We start from the raw sequence: 16,476 nt of genomic DNA on the forward strand, positions 1-16,476 counted from the left end.
TTAGAAAGACTGAGGATAGTACCATGGAAGGGTATGTAACAAAACTGTTAGATACTGTAGAAATCTCATTGGAAATTTTCTAAGCTGCGCTGGAGCATTTAAGTTATTGGACTGTGCAAGTTTTGGCATTTCAGCCAAACTGCAAGTTATCAGGCAAACTAAGGCTTCACAAAAGATGCAGAAATGGAGGAATTGTAAGGTCTAATTGGACAGCTGAATTGGTCAGGCAGAAGTCAGTTTTGGAGTATTAGAGTTGAGTACAACTATGAAAAATCCCAAGGAGGAAGACATTTCTGACTGAACAAAACATTTTTAAAAATCTAAAATGGAGGATTGTGTTTTCAAATTTCCAACAGTGGAAGATGCCAGGAAGAAAAGACTTCTTGTTTTGAGTGATGCTTCTTATGCAAATCTCTGTGATGGACACTCAAGTAGAAAGGATTATAATTATTTTTTCAAGAAAAGGAGGTAAATTTTGCCTTTCTGATTGGGCTGCTGAAAAGATCAGAGGACTAATGACAAGTACCTTAACAGCAGAAACTGTCATTCATGGTGAGATGTTAGAAATGCCATTTTTCTTGGCAAAAACATTGGAAAAAATTCTAAAAAGGGGTTCAGCAGCAAAACCCTTTGAGTGCTATGTTGATAAAAGGTCACTTTGGGAGAACATACACTTAAAGAAATGTGTGAATGAGATGGATATTGCAAGTTTAAAACAGAAGCTGGTGAACTAAGTCATCTCAAAATTGAAATTGGTAGATAGCATCAGCGATCTGGTTCTTTTACAAATAAACAAGCTCCAAGAAACTGTTGGACATATTCAAAAATGATGCTTGAAGCTGTTATATACAAAGAAACCAAAAAAAAAGTAATTTTGTACATTCCATTTTGTTTGTATTTTTATTGTACATTGATATATTTAAAAATGTAAAAAGGGAATCCCTTATCACATAATAAGATCTGAAGGAGTGCCTGAGCTGTAATGGGATGAAATAACTCATGATGAATATATTAATTAAGTTAATTGGGTGAGAATTTGTGTTAATTTAGGGAATTAATAATCAATGATAAGTGAGTTTTATGGAGTGTAGTTAACTGAAATACAGCTCTCATTAAAAGTGTGTATTTGGACTCAAAATCACTGATCTCTTAATATACTGTATAACACATGACCCTCCCAGGGATCACCTCCCTTTCCCTTTTATTTACCATGATGGACCCCTCAACAGTAGAGCTACTAGATCTTCAGTGAGCTATCATTTGCCAGTTTTACTACTGGTAACTCACTATTTGGAGTGCAATGATGCTCAACCATGAATATGGTTCAATCCTCCAAAACTATAATCAAGTAAGTGAAAGAGGGGAACAACAAAGCATACAGTGGCAGACAGGGAAGGAGTGGAAAGACGAGCATCAGAGACGAGGGGCTGGGAGGAATTGGAGGAGTGTTCAGGGTAGTAGTGAAAGGGGAGCAATGGAGAGTGAGGTGTGGCATGGGAGGAGGTGCAGACGTGTGGGGAGACACAAAGAAGTGGGGCACAGAGAGAGAGAGAGAGGGAGGCACATACACAAAATTCACAGGTGACAAAGGAGAAATTAGGTAGGGCAGAAGATGTACAGGGAAAAAGTTGGGTTTCTGAGCTTTTGCTAATAGCATTGTTTCAGTCACTTAGGTTTTTACACCAGATAATGGTGGACGCTATCAGACAGGAGTTGGGAAGTATAGACTGGGAGCCATTGTTCCACAGAATGTGGAGACTATTTAAGGAGCAGTAGTTGCGAGTGATGCATGAATTTGTTCCTCTGAGGCAGGTAAGAAGAGGTAAGATTAAGGAACCTTGGATGACAAGAATAGAGGAACTTCTTGTCAAAAGGAAGAAGATAGCTTATGTAAGGTGGAGGAAGCAAGGATCTAGCACAGCTTTAGAGGATTACAGGCTTGCTAGAAAGGAACTCAGAAATGGACTGAGGAGAGCCAGGAGGGGGCATGAAAAAGGCTTGGCAAGAAGGATTAAGGAGAACCCAAAGGCGTTTTACTCACACGTGAGAAATAAGAGAATGATAAGGGAGAAGGTAGCGATTAGGGATAGTGGAGGGAACTTATACGTGGAGTCTGAGCAGATAGGGGAAGCCCTAAATGAGTTTTTTGCTTCGGTTTTCACTTAGGAAAGGGAATTTGTTATAAATAAAAACCTAGAGGAGCTGGGTTACAGTCTTGACCAGATCAAGATTGACGAAGTTGATGTGCTATAAATTTTGGAAAACGTTAAGATTGATAAGTCCCCTGGGCCAGACCAGATTTATCCTAGGCTGCTCCGGGAAGCGAGAAAGGAGGTTGCCAAGCCGCTGACGAGGATATTCGCCTCCTCACTCTCCACGGGAGTTTTACTGGAGGATTGGAAGGAGGCAAATGTTGTTCCTCTTTTCAAGAAGAGTAATAGGGAAATCCCTGGCAATTACAGACCAGTCAGTCTTATGTCTGTGGTCAGCAAAGTTTTGGAAAGAATTCTGAGGGATAGGATTTATGACTATTTGGCAAAGCATAGTGTGATTAAAGGCAGTCAGCATGGCTTTGTGAGGGGCAGGTCATGCCTCACAAATCTTATTGAGGTCTTTGAGGAGGTGACAAGACAGGTCGATAAAGGTCAAGCAGTGGATGTGGTGTATATGGATTTCAGCAAGGCATTTGATAGGGTTCCCCATGGTAGGCTCATTCATAAAGTCAGGAAGTATGGGATACAGGGAGATTTGGCTATCTGGATTCAGAATTGGTTGGCTGACAGAAGGCAGAGAGTGGTTGTAGATGGAAAATATTCTGCCTGGAGGACAGTGTTGAGTGGGGTCCCGCAGGGCTCTGTTCTTGGGCTTCTGCTCTTTGTAGTTTTTATAAATGACTTGGATGAGGAGGTTCAGGGGTGGGTTAGTAATTCGCAGATGACACAAAGGTTGGAGGTGTCGTTGATAATATAGAGAGCTACTGCAGGCTGCATTGCGACATAGACAGAATGCAGAGTTGGGCTTAGAAATGGCAGATGGAGTTCAACCTGGATAAATGCGAAGTGATGCATTTTAGAAGGTCAAACTCGAATGCTGAATTAAAGACAGGATTCTTGGCAGTGTGGAGGAACAAAGAGGTCTGGGTGTGCAAGTACATAGATCCCTCAAAGTTGCCAGCCAATTGGATAGGGTTGTTAAGAAAGCATATAGTGTTTTGGCTTTCATTAACAAGGGATAACAGCCGCGAGGTTTTGCTGCAGCTCTACAAGTCCCTGGTGAGACCACACTTGGAATATTGTGACCAGTTCTGGTCACCCAACTACAGGAAAAATACAGAGGCTTTGGAGAGGGTGAAAAGAAGGTTTACCAGGTTGCTGCCTGGACTGGAGGGCTTGTCTTATGAACAGAAGTTGACTAAGCTCAGACTTTTGTCTCTGGAGAGAAGGAGGAAGAGGTGTCCTGATCGAGGTATACAAGGGAATGAGAGGAATGGATAGAGTCAATAGCGAGAGACAGGGCAGGATTGACTGGCACGAAGGGTCATAGTTTTAAGATATTCGGAGGAAGGTATAGAGGGGACATCAGAGGAAGGTTCTTTACACAGAGAGTTGTGAATGCCTGGAATGCATTACCAGTGGTGGTGGTGGAAGCAGAGTCACTAGGGACATTTCAGCGACTGCTGGACATGCACACGGATAGCAGTGAACTGAGGGGTGCGTAGATTAAGTTATTTTATTTTACATTAGGATTAATCCTCGGCACAAAGAGCCTGTTCTGTGCTGTACTTTTCTATGCTCTATGTTCAGATTTTCAGCTGTGGCTGGTTTTCCTCAGGGCAGGGCCCTAGCAACACTAATGGACTGTTGTCAGAAGCAATACTCGTGAGGAATCATTTCACAAACCCAAATCTGCTGAATTTCACTAGTCTTGTGAACAGCCATGTCCTCCCCAACCAACCCCCTACACCCACAGCCCTATCAATTAACATGTTCTCTTTCACTATCAAACAAATGAATATACGACTTATGATTGAGCAATGAAAAATAGGCAAGCTGGTAAAAAGCCAAAAAGAAGAACAAAATGTGTATGCTTTAACTAAAACTCCACAAAGTTAACCTCAGGAGTGGGGCTGATTTGACATCAAAATAGAGATTTATATAGTGAAGCAACAGCATAACTAAAAGTCTAAATTAAATATTCAATTAATATTTTGTATCTATCTTTACCAAGGAAGGAGATGCCACCCAGGCTATGATGACAGAGGAGGAAATTCAGTCACCAGAGGGTTTTAAGTTGATAATAAAGTGATATTGTGACAAGGCAACAGGACTGGATAAGATGCTTCCATGGATACTCACAGAAGTGAGAATGGAAATGTCAGATGTACTAATATTAATTTTTAAGTCTTCATCAGACCTAAGGATGTTACCAGAAGACTGCAGAATTGCAAACACTATACTATTGTTCAAAACAGACATAAGGATAATTCAAGCCATTACAGACTTGTCAGTTTGATTCCAGTGTTTAGGAACCTCCTTGAAACAATAATGATGGATAGAATTGACAGTCACATGGAAAAATACAGGCTGATTGAGGAGCGCCAGCATGGATTTCTGATAAAAAGTTATGATTAACTAACGTCCTGGAGTTTTTTGAAGAGGTAACAGCACTGATGGACGACCATGTGATGTACATGAACTTTCAGAAGCTAGTTGATACAATATCATACAACAGACTTGTGAGCAAAGTTGGAGATCATGGAATAGAAATAACAGTAGCAACCCGATACAAATCAGCTGAGTGACAGGAAGAAAGAGTAATAGTTAAAGGATGATAGTTGGGCGTGGAGATAGTTTGTAATGGAGATCCCCAAGCATCAATGTTGGAATGCTGTAATTCCCAACATCTACAAATGATCTGGATCTTGATATGATGGGTGCAATTTGAAAATCCCCCAGGGATACAAACTGTGAGGTGGACAGCAAGCAACTTCAAAAGGACAGGAGCAAGTTGGGGGAGTAGGCAGAAAGAAGGCAGCTAATCTTCACTAAGGAGATCGGTGATGTGATACATTTTGGTATAAAATGATCCTGTAGAAACAATATAAATGGCATAACTCTAAAGTGGGAACAGAAGCAGAGGGACCTCTGTGTCTCAACGCATAAATTATTAAAAGTGGCAAGATAGGCTGAAAGCATGGTTAACAATGCATACAGTATCTCTCGTGTTATTTATAGGACATACAGCACAACAGCAGCACAGTTACATTGAACTTATGTAAGATACTAAACATTGCTTAAAGGATATAGAAAGATGAAGTTCTTTGGCTTGCACTCATCAGAACCATGACACAGAACAGACTTGAGTCATGGGACACTATGTTATACAGCATGCAAAGAGGGTGCTGATTAATTTTCTTGTAGATATGTGCGTCATTGCCCTTGAACCTCTTGTTTAAAAAAGGATAGAGTTATCTTTGGGCCCAGTAAATAGTTATCCTCCATTCCTGAAGAAGGGCTTATGCCCGAACCGTCGATTCTCCTGTTCCTTTGATGCTGCCTGACCTGCTGCGCTTTTCCAGCAACACATTTTTAAGCTCTGATCTCCAGCATCTGCAGTCCTCACTTTCTCCTAATAGTTATCTTCCAGTCAACATCAAACTAAAAATAGCTTACCTGGTCATTATCACATCACTCTTTGTGGAAGTTACCTAAGCGCATATTGACTACTGAAGTTTCATTTAATCGTGACCTGTACTTCAAAATTGTAATGTGCTGTGAGATGACTACTGGTCATGACTGTCATCTACGTGCAAGTAATTTGAGACATTAGTAGGAGTAGTCTATAGGAGAAAGTGAGGACTGCAGATGCTGGGGATCAGAGTCGAAACTGTGATGCTGGAAAAGCAAATCAGGTCAGGCAGCATCCGAGGAGGATGAGAATTGACGTTTCAGGCAAGGGTCCTGCATCAATAGTCTATAGGCCTCTTAAAAGTAGCTATACATTGGCATAGAGAATAACCCAGAAGATAATGAGGGCATATAAAAAAGGCAGTACATTAATCTTCATGTAGATTGGGATAGTCAGATTGGTAGAGATAATCATGAGGAAGAGTTTATATGGTATATTCAGGACAATTAGGCTTTTTGGATTGGTAATGTGCAAAGAAGTAGGTTTAATAAATGATGTCAGAGTAAAAGATCCCTTCAGAAACAGTAACCATATTGTGGTAGAATTTAACATTTAGTTTAAGAGAGAGGAACTTGGGTTAAAAACAACTGTGCTAAACTTAAATAAGGGCAATTAAAAAAGAACAAGGGTAGAACTGGTTTGAATGGACTGGGAAAGGAGTCTAACAGCAAAGATGGGTAAACTACAATAGCAGATGTTAAAGAGAGTAGTTCAGGCTCACAACAAAGATGTATCTCATTGAGGGTGAAAAACTCTAGGAAGGGAATAAGCCAACCATGGTTAACCAGGAAAGTTAAGGAGAGCATTAACTTGAAAGTAAAATTTAAAATGTGGCAATGATTAGTAGTAAGCCAGGGGATTGGGAAAAACAACCAAAAAAAGTAAAGAGGAAAAAGATAAACTTTGAATGTAAACTTGTTAGTAATATCAAGATGGGCAGCAAAAGCTTCTCGAAATATATAAAAAGGAAGAGAGATGCCAACGTTAACATAGTGCCCTTGGAGAATGAGGCTGGGGAAATAATAATAGGGACCCAGGAGAGGTCAGAAGAGTTCAATAAGTATTTTGCATCAATCTTCATGATAAAAGGCACTAACAGCATTCCCAAATTACTAAATAGTCAAAGGAAAAAAAGTGGAGAGGAAATAAATACAGTAAATATGACTAGAGAAATAGCATGAAGGAAACTAATGGGGCTAAATATTGACAAGCCACTTGGACCTGATGGGAGGCATCCTAGGATATTGAAAGAAATAGTGGATACATTAGTAGCAATCTTTAAAGAAATCTTACATTCTGGAAAAGTCCCAGAGGATTATGAAACTGCCAATGTAACAGCTATACTTAAAAAGGGAATGAGACACACACAGCTAACTATAGGCGAGTTAGCTTGAAATATAACATGACTTCGGAAGGGAAAATAGTGGAGCTAAATATTAGTTAAATGGAGAGGCTAAAGAAAGCTACAGAACAAAGGATATTGGATGTCCTTGAGCATAAATCAGAATAATACAGAATCCAAATTCAATAGGTAATCAGGAAAATAAGGGGAAAATGGTTTCTATTTCAAAGGAGATACAATATAAAAACAGTGAATTCTTGTGAAAATAAAAGGCCATTTTCAGACAACAATTGGGGAATATTGTAAATCGTTTTAGGCTCCTTATCTAAGGAAATATACGCTGGCATTGGAGACTGTCCAGAGAAGGTTCACTAGGCTGATATCAGCTATAGAGGGCCTGTCTTATGAGGAGAGGTTGAGTAGGTTGGGCCTGTACTGCTTGGAATGTAGAAGAACGAGATTCTTAGGAGACTTGATAAGATAGGTACAGAAATGTTGCTTCCCTCACCAGAAGAATCTCGGACTAGAGGACATAATCTTAAAGTAGGGTTTCTCCCAGTTAGGATTTGGGTAGGGGTAGGGAATCTGTGGAATTCTTTACCTTTGGCTACTGAGGCTGGGTCATTAAGTATATTCAAAGTTTAGACAGTCAGCTTTTTAATCAGTAGAGGGAATCAAGGACTATAAGAAAAAGGCAGGAAAGTGGAATTGAGAGTGATCGGACCAGCTATTGAATGGCAAAGCAGATTCCATCAGCTAAATGGCCCAATTCTGCTCCTCTATCTTTTGGCTTTACTGTTATTCTACCCAGTTTGTAGTTCGAATGTGCAATCACAGGGAGCAACTGAAAAGACAACCAGATAACTGAGAGAAAAATAGGGGCTAACTTCGTAAAGTGAAATGAAGGGCAGTTAGTACGCAGGAATGTAAACACACCGGGTTTTGACTTGTAGCACTGCCTGGGTCAAAGGGTCTCGGTTCAAGTCCATGTCTGAACAGGCTGATGACAAGTAGGAACACTCTGGGGGCAGGGCTTTGCGGTGGGCGCGGCTTGTTGTGATGTGCGCGGCTTGCGGGGGAGAGGGCGTGGCTTGTTGTGGTGGGCGTGGCTTATGATGGGCGCGGCTTGCTGTGGCGGGCGCGGCTTGCTGTGGCTGGCGCGGCTTGCGGGGGGAGGGCGTGGCTTGTTGTGGTGGGCGTGGCTTGTGATGGGCGCGGCTTGCTGTGGCGGGCGTGGCTTGTTGTGATGGGCGCGGCTTGCTGTGGAGGGCGTGGCATATGGTGATGGGTGGGGTTGGTAGCTTGTGCTGAAGATGTACGCATGCGCATAAACCGTAGTCGTTGCGCGAGCGCCGATGACTGCCTGAGTCGTTAGGGCTTGAAAGTTGTATCATGGAATAGGATGTTTGTGTTTGAACAGTGAAGAATGAAAACATGATGGTAGAGTATTAGAAGACGGAATTGGTGTTAATTAATTAGTTGCTTTATTCGGGAGAGTTTCGCAAATAGTGGTCGGTGTACGCATGCGTGGGCCGAGGTACCCTGACAAGGGAAATGCAACAGGTTTTTTAAACTGGAAGCATCTTCAGCCACCTACAGAGACTGAGGGACACCGCTTCAGTCACCTACAGAGACTGGGGGACACCGCTTCAGTCACCTACAGCTACTGGGGGACACCGCTTCAGCCACCTACAGAGACTAGGGGACACTGCTTCAGCCACCTACAGAGACTAGGGGACACCGCTTCAGCCACCTACAGAGACTGGGGTCACCGCTTCAGTCACCTACAGAGACTGGGGGACACCGCTTCAGTCACCGACAGAGACTGGGGTCACCGCTTCAGTCACCGACAGAGACTGGGGTCACCGCTTCAGTCACCGACAGAGACTGGGGAGCACCGCTTCAGCCACCTACAGAGACTGGGGAGCACCGCTTCAGCCACCTACAGAGACTGGGGGACACCGCTTCAGCCACCTACAGAGACTGGGGGACACCGCTTCAGTCACCGACAGAGACTGGGGGACACCGCTTCAGTCACCGACAGAGACTGGGGTCACCGCTTCAGTCACCGACAGAGACTGGGGAGCACCGCTTCAGCCACCTACAGAGACTGGGGAGCACCGCTTCAGCCACCTACAGAGACTGGGGGACACCGCTTCAGCCACCTACAGAGACCAGGGGACACCGCTTCAATTGTTTATAGAGGCTGTGGAGGTGAGAGCAAGCTGGACATAGCTTCAGCTGTCTACAAGATACCAGTAAACCTTGGGGTTCATGGATCTTGAGCATCTTTTCTTTATGGTCAACATTACCTTTATCTGTTTACTCCTTCTCAGACATGATAAAAGTATGTCTAGTTAACTCATAAAGGTCAATACTAAGTGGTGTTCAAAGGAAAGTAACTTGCATTAATTAGAAATAGTTAAATGTATTGTTATCAAAACAGTTAAGTATCTCTAATTCAATTAGAGATTCAGATCTCCAATAAAACACGGGCTGTAGTCTAATTGAGTTCATGTGGCCTTTTAAATTTGTACTCTGCATCTGTTTGCAAATGCATGATCGAAGCAAATTACTGCAGATGCTGGAATCTGTGCTGAAAACAACAAATGCTGGAGATCACAGAAGGTCAGACAGCATCCATGGAGGGAGAGCAAGCTAATGTTTTGAGTCTAGATGACTTCTTCAAAGCTGAAGTGAAGTGTGGAAGGGGCAGCATTTATGCTATAGTTGGGGTTTAGTGTGTTGGTGGAGAAAAGATGTTGATGGTTCCGATTAAGTGATTGGAATGGGAGAATGGCAGAACAATGGTGTCTAACTGCCAGACTTGAAAAAGAAGACAGGCCTATTGGGGTAGGGGGAGAGAGGATATGGTGACAGATACAAAGTAAAGCTAAAAGGAAGGGAAGAAATGGGAGTTGAACTCTATATATTTAAGTCCAGAAGGCTGTAAAGTGCCTAGACTGAAGATGAGATGTTCCTCCAATTTGTGTTGTGATTCACTGGAGCACTGCAGCATGCTGAGGAGAGGCAAGTGGGCATGCTAGCAGGACTCTGTGTTGAAATGACCAGCTACGGGAAGGTCAGGATCATGCTTGTACACAGACTGGAGGTGTTCTCCAGTCACCCAGTCTGCGTTTGGTTTCTCAAATGTAGATTAGGCCAAATTGGGTGCAACAAGTACAATACACAAGATTGGAGGAGGTACAGGTAGAATGCTGCTTCACCCAGAAAGACTGTTGAGGCTCTCGGATGGTGAGCAGGGATGATGTGAAAGGGCAGGTGTTGCGCCTTCTGCAGTTACGTTGGAAGGTGCTGTGGGAAATGCAGTTTGTGATTTTAGTCGTGGAATGGACTAGGGTGTCCCGAGGGAGCAATCCCTGTGAAATGCCTTATATTTAGTCACATGCTAATCAGTTTTTCAGTGAAAGATTGTCATTAGTTCCTGTGAAAAGTAAATTTTAATCATCACTGCCTTGTTTTCCAGTTTACCCACATTGAATTAAAATGATGCAAAAGTACTTCACCGAAGGGCAGGTATACACAGTTCCAATCATCCAACCAGACTTGCGACGTGAAGAAGCCATTCACCAGATCAGTGATGCCCTTCTATATCTCCAGAAAATCTCCAATGATGTTTTCACTAGGTATGGAGCATAAGGGACATGAATTTTGAGAAATTTATCTAAATATTAGATTTTGTGTTCGTGAGCAGCAGTGTTTAATTCTGTAATTGTCTGAGTACTGTCATTCTCAAGAATTAACAAAAGTTTACAAGTTCAAAATGAAGCACAGAATACTTGAAAAAGGAAGTCCATATTAATCTATTTAATAACTTGCACATGTAAGCCCTCCTTCATTCAAGATAATGTCTTGAAGCATGTGATAGGAAATGAATTGCAACAACTAAAAGTGGAAGTGATCAAAGTGAAGGGTTTAAGGAGGTTTTTAAAGACCAAGGAGGAGGAAGGCAGGTTTATTTATAGAGGGAGTTCCAGAGAATGAAGGAGAGTAGATTGTGCAGTCTTTACAGAGGTAAATCTAATGTGTGAAATGGATGGGCAAAGTAAGCGATGAAGCCTAATATTGAGAAACAAGGATAAGAGAACTGGAGTCATGCTTTTGATCCTCCTTTGGCTTGTTGCACGTATTATGTTGCAAACTTCTCTAGAAGGCTGGAACTATAGTAAATGCGAATAAATCCATTAAATGAAAAAGTGGATGTGCTGTGTAATTGTTTGCCTTGTAATGTGCCTTGATGCTGAAAAGGTTGGGAGCCACTGCAGTGGACTGATCCTGTATGGTACAACTGTCTTAGAGGTCGAATGGGTTGGACCTGTACTCATTGGAGTTTAAATAAATGAGGGGTGACCGTATTGAAGCATACAAAATTCTTAGGGCACTTGCAGGTTAGATGCAGAAAGGTGTTTTTCCTGTTGAGAGTTTCTATGATTAGAGGGCATAATGGATATTAATGGAAATGTAGTCAAAAGTTTCATTCGTATCAGTGGACCAGTACAGGATTGGTTCCTATGGATCTCAAGTACTGGCTTGGACAAATGTTGTCCAATGACCTACCTATATAACATGCAACTCGGATGTAACAATGATGCCATTGATTATCTAAATTAGATACTCTTACATGCTTCTAACATCACTGTATCAAGCCTATTCCTATTCAGAATATAAGTTTTACTTTGTTTTGCTAAAATGTATCAACTTGCCATCAGCGTCACTGGCCCAGATCTTTGCTCTCCAGATTGCTGGAGACCAGATTTACAATCCAATGTGTGACAGTGACCTGTGGAAGACCCCAGGTCTCTGCAAATGGCTTTGACTGTGTTAGTCTTCTTCAGACCATTACTGGGTTCTTAACCTGAATACATAGGCAGATCAAACTGTAGTGTGACCTCTGGATAACTATAGGATACACTATTACTGCCCAACGGTTTGTCTATACCCCTAACCTGACTGAACCCAATTCACCCTCCACCAAAGCCAGATCTGATGATATCCCACCATCTGACTATTCCCAAACTGATCCAACTGCCCCTCTTGACCACAATGACCCCTCCAGCACTTTAGTCCCATCACCTACGACATGACTAACCCCAAACCAATTATCCACACTACTCATTCATGCACTCCCTTTTTCACACTGGAACTTTAAGTTGACCTTGTGGCAGCTTGTACCATGGACAGGGGACTGCCCGAGTGCTACAGTGAAGCTATCATATTTACTTTGCATCTCTGGAGAGACTGGGCTCAAATAACCCAGCCAGAGATGCAGAGCCATGCCAGAGTGGGGATAGATTTGAGTGAAGTGGCAATCTGATGATTGCTATTCTGGAATGATCTCAGCTAATGTGTTTGGTCCATGTTTTATTCTCTCATCTTGATAATATCACTTTATAGCTTCCATTTGGCCTTATAGACAATACTATTTAGTCTTGCACTAATTGTCCAACTCTGCTCCATCAAACCAATGATGTTTGGAGCCACTTTCAAAGACTCTTAACCCTTACTCTGTTTTGCTCTTCTAACCAATAATGAATCTGTTTTCTACCCTCCCTTTTAATTGCATACATCCTAACTGAGTGGTGGCAAAAAGTAAAGAAGTGGTGACTGGTTAGCTCAGTTGGCTGGGGTGCCATGCAGGGTTCAATTCCCACACTGGCTGAGGTTAATATGATGGACTCTCTTTCTTAACTGCTTCCCCTCACCTGAGGCCTGGTGACCCTCCAGTAAAACCACCACTGGTTATCTGTCTAGTGAGATAGCAGCCTTGTGGTCTGGTAAGACAATGGTGACTTTACCTTTCACCTTCTTGGCAAAAGTATTTTTATATTAATGCTTCATAATTTAAACAAATTTTAACAGCGTAATATCTTGTTACAGGGTTTCCCAAAACGTAGCGAGCAATCAAACTCGCTTGCAGTCCATCAATGACCGGATCAACTTGGCACAGGCTAAAATCAAGAAAATCAAAGGCAGCAAGAAAGCTACTAAAGTAAGAGTTAACTTTCCAGGACTGTATTGGTATGTGCAGTTCTGGACTGTTTCTGCATAGTGTGTGAATTCAAAACAGAGTTCCTTCCACGTGACACTGGCCCTGTTTTTTCCATGATTTGAAGTTAGGTGATCTGACTTTCAGTGCCAAATAGCTGCACTTCAATTTCAGTTGACTCAGGTCTTTTTCCTTGCTTTCAGCCAAAAAGCTATTTAACCTTTTGGTGATCGAGGAGGAGAATGGCAATTTTAGAATTTAGTGAGAATTCGTCTTTGCTGTAAATGTGATAGCACATGCTTCCTTTTGCCTGTAATGTTCAAAGTAGGTTCTGTAACCTTGATAGTAGAGCAACTGCTAAAACATGAGTCTCTGCCTCTTGTAAAATTTGTGAGTGAACAGTCTGCACCAAACAAAAGGAGAAAAGCTCAATCACACAATATCAGCATATGTTATGGAATGGTACAGCTTACATAGAACATATAACAATACAGCGCAATACAGGTCTGTCGGCCCTCTATGTTGCACCGACCTGTGAAAATAATCTGTTGCCCATTTAACCTATGCCCTTCCATTATTATCCATATGTATGTCCAATGCCCATTTAAATGCCCTTAACATCGGCGAGTCTACTACTATTGCAAGCAGTGGAGAAACTACCCCTAATATCTGACCTAAATCTATCACCCCTCAACTTAGCCATGTGCCCTCGTATTAGCCTTCGGCATCCGAGGAAAAAAAGGCTCTCACTGTCCACCCTATCTAACCTTCTGATTATCATATACATCTTGATTAAGTCACCTTTTAACCTTCTTCTCTCCAACAAAATCAGCTTCGGTTCCCTCAGCCTTTCCTCGTAACAGCTTCCCTTCATACCAGGCAACGTCCTAGTAAATCTCCGCTAACCCTTTCCAAACCTTCCACATTCCTATAATGCGGTGGCCAGAACTGCACGCAGTACTCCAAATGCAGACATACCAGTGTCTTGTATAGCTGAAGCATGACCTCATGGCTCTGAAACTCGATCTCCCTACCAAAAAACGCCAGCACGCCATTTGCCGCCTTAACAACCCTATCAACCTGGGTGGCAACTTTCAGGGATTTATGCACCAGCTCACCAAGATCTCTCTGTTCATCTACACTGCCAAAAATTTTACTATTAGCCCAGTACCCTGCACTCTTGCTATTTCTTCCAAAGTGAACTACCGCACACCTTTCTGCATTAAACTCCATTTGCAACTTCTCAGCCCAGCTCTGCATCATATCTATGTCCCTCTGTAACCCACAACATCCTTTGGCACTATCCACAACACTGCCTGCCTTAGTGTCATCTGCAAATTTACTAATCCATCCTTTGACGCTCATATCCAGATCATTTTATAAAAATGACAAACAACAGTGGCCTCAAAACAGATCCGTGCGACACACCACTGGTAACTGAGTTCTAGGATGAACGTTTCCCTTCACCCACCACCCTCTGTCTTCTTTCAGCTAGCCAATTTCTGATTCCAAACTGCTAAATCACCTTCAATCCTTAAACTCCGTATTTTGTACAATAGCCTACCATGTGGAACCTTATCAAACGCCTTATTGAAGTCCATGTGCACCACATCAACCTCTTTACCTTCATCCACCTGTTTTAGCACCTTCTCAACGAACTCAATAAGGTTATTGAGGCACAACCTACCCTTCACAAAACCGTGTTGACTATCCTTAATCAAATTATTCCTGTCTAGATGATTATAAATCCTATCACTTGTAATCTTTTCCAAGATTTGGAGATGCTGGGTTGGACTGGGATGATCAAAGTTAAAAATCACAACACCAGGTTATAGTCCAACAGGTTTAATTGAAAGCACTAGCTTTTGGAGTGCTGCCCCTTCATCAGATAGTTGTGGAGTACAAGATTGTAAGATACTCTTAAATTGTGTCCTACGATTTTATACTCCACAACCACCTGATGAAGGAGCAGCACTCTGAAAGCTAGTGGTTCCAATTAAACCTGTTGGATTATAAACTGATGTTGTATGTTTTTATTTTTAACCATTTCCAAAACCTTACCCACAACCGAAGTAAGGCTCACTGGCTTATAATTGCTAGAGTTGTCTCGTCTCCCCTTCTTAAATGAGGGAATGACATTTGCTACCCTCCAGTCTTCTGGCACTACTGTCGACAGTGATGACATAAAAATTGAAGCCAAAGGCTCTGCAATCTCCTCCCTGGCTTGCCAGATAATCCGAGGATAAATCCCATCCAGCCCCGGGGTCTTATCTATTTTCACATCTTCCAAAATTGCTAAAACCTCCTCTTTGTCAACCTCAATCCCATCTAATCTTGTAGCCTGTGTCTCCCTATTCTCACTAACATTTCCCTTTTCCAATGTGATTACTGACCAAAAGTATTGATTAGGCATAACCTCTACGTCCTCAGATTCCACACATAACTTTCCACTACTATCTTTGATTGGCCTTAATCTCACACTAGTCATTCTTTTATTCCTGATATACTATAGAAGGCCTTGGGGTATTCCTTGAATCTATCCGCCAACAACTTCTCATGTCGCCTCCTGGCTCTTGCCCTCTCTTTAGACCTTTTCTGGCTAACTTATAACTCTCCAGCCTCCTATCTGAGCCTTCATGCCTCATCCTCACATAAGCCTCCTTCCTCCTCTTGATAAGAGCTTCAACCTCTTTAGTAAACTGGCTCCCTCTCGACAACTACTTCCCTGCCTGATGGGTATCTACTTATCAAGGACCCGCAGTATCTGTTGCTTGAATGAGCTCCACATTTCAAGTCTGTCCATCCCCTGCAATTTCCTTCCCCATCCTATGCATCTTAAATCTTGCCTAATCACATTATAATTGCCTTTCCCCCAGCTATACCTCTTTCCCTGCAGTATATACCGATCCCTGCCCATTACTATTGTAAATTTAACTGAATTATGGTCACTATCGCCAAAGTGCTTTATCTACCTCCAAGTCTAACATCTGGCCTGGTTCATTCCCTAGTACCAAATCCAATATGGCATTGCCCCTTGTTACAGATTAATGTTAAATTTTTGTTTGCAGGGGCATTAACAATCTTTCTTATTTAAAGTCATCAAGTCACAGATGTACAGCACAGAAACAGATCATTTGGTGCAACCCTCCAAACCCTTTCTATTCATATACCCATCCAGTTAAATATGTTGCCTTATGACAATCTTGTGAAGCACGTTACATTCACATAGATCCATATCGAGTCATAGAGATGTACAGCATAGAAACACTCTTTGGTCCAACTTGTCCATGCCAACCAAATCTTCCATATTAATCTAGTCCCATTTGCCAGCTTTTGGTCCACATCCCTCTCAACCTTTCCTATTCATATACCCAGCCAGATGCCTTTTAAATGTTGTAATTGTACCAGCCTCTATCACTTCCTCTGGCAGCTCATTCCA

At 42.1% G+C, this 16,476-nt stretch overlaps 1 protein-coding gene across 3 annotated transcripts in view; it reads left to right on the forward strand.

The window, feature by feature from the left end:
- Window positions 1-8,359: 8,359 nt before the first annotated feature.
- Window positions 8,360-16,476, forward strand: part of washc1 (WASH complex subunit 1) — a 30,422-nt gene continuing 22,305 nt past the window's right edge. For 2 of the 3 annotated variants that reach the window (XM_043709419.2, XM_043709420.2), the window contains exons 1-3: window positions 8,360-9,244; window positions 10,518-10,677; window positions 12,929-13,040. In XM_043709419.2, the coding sequence (XP_043565354.2) occupies window positions 10,538-10,677; window positions 12,929-13,040 (252 nt within the window). In that variant the 5' untranslated portion in view covers window positions 8,360-9,244; window positions 10,518-10,537. The remainder of the gene's footprint in view (window positions 9,245-10,517; window positions 10,678-12,928; window positions 13,041-16,476) is intronic. The other variant, XM_087997268.1, reaches the window with a different exon arrangement.

The sequence above is a fragment of the Chiloscyllium plagiosum genome, unplaced genomic scaffold (genome assembly GCF_037043375.1).
Source record: "Chiloscyllium plagiosum isolate Xiang-an unplaced genomic scaffold, Cpla_swu_hap1 HiC_scaffold_19, whole genome shotgun sequence".
NCBI classification, from domain to species: domain Eukaryota; kingdom Metazoa; phylum Chordata; class Chondrichthyes; order Orectolobiformes; family Hemiscylliidae; genus Chiloscyllium; species Chiloscyllium plagiosum.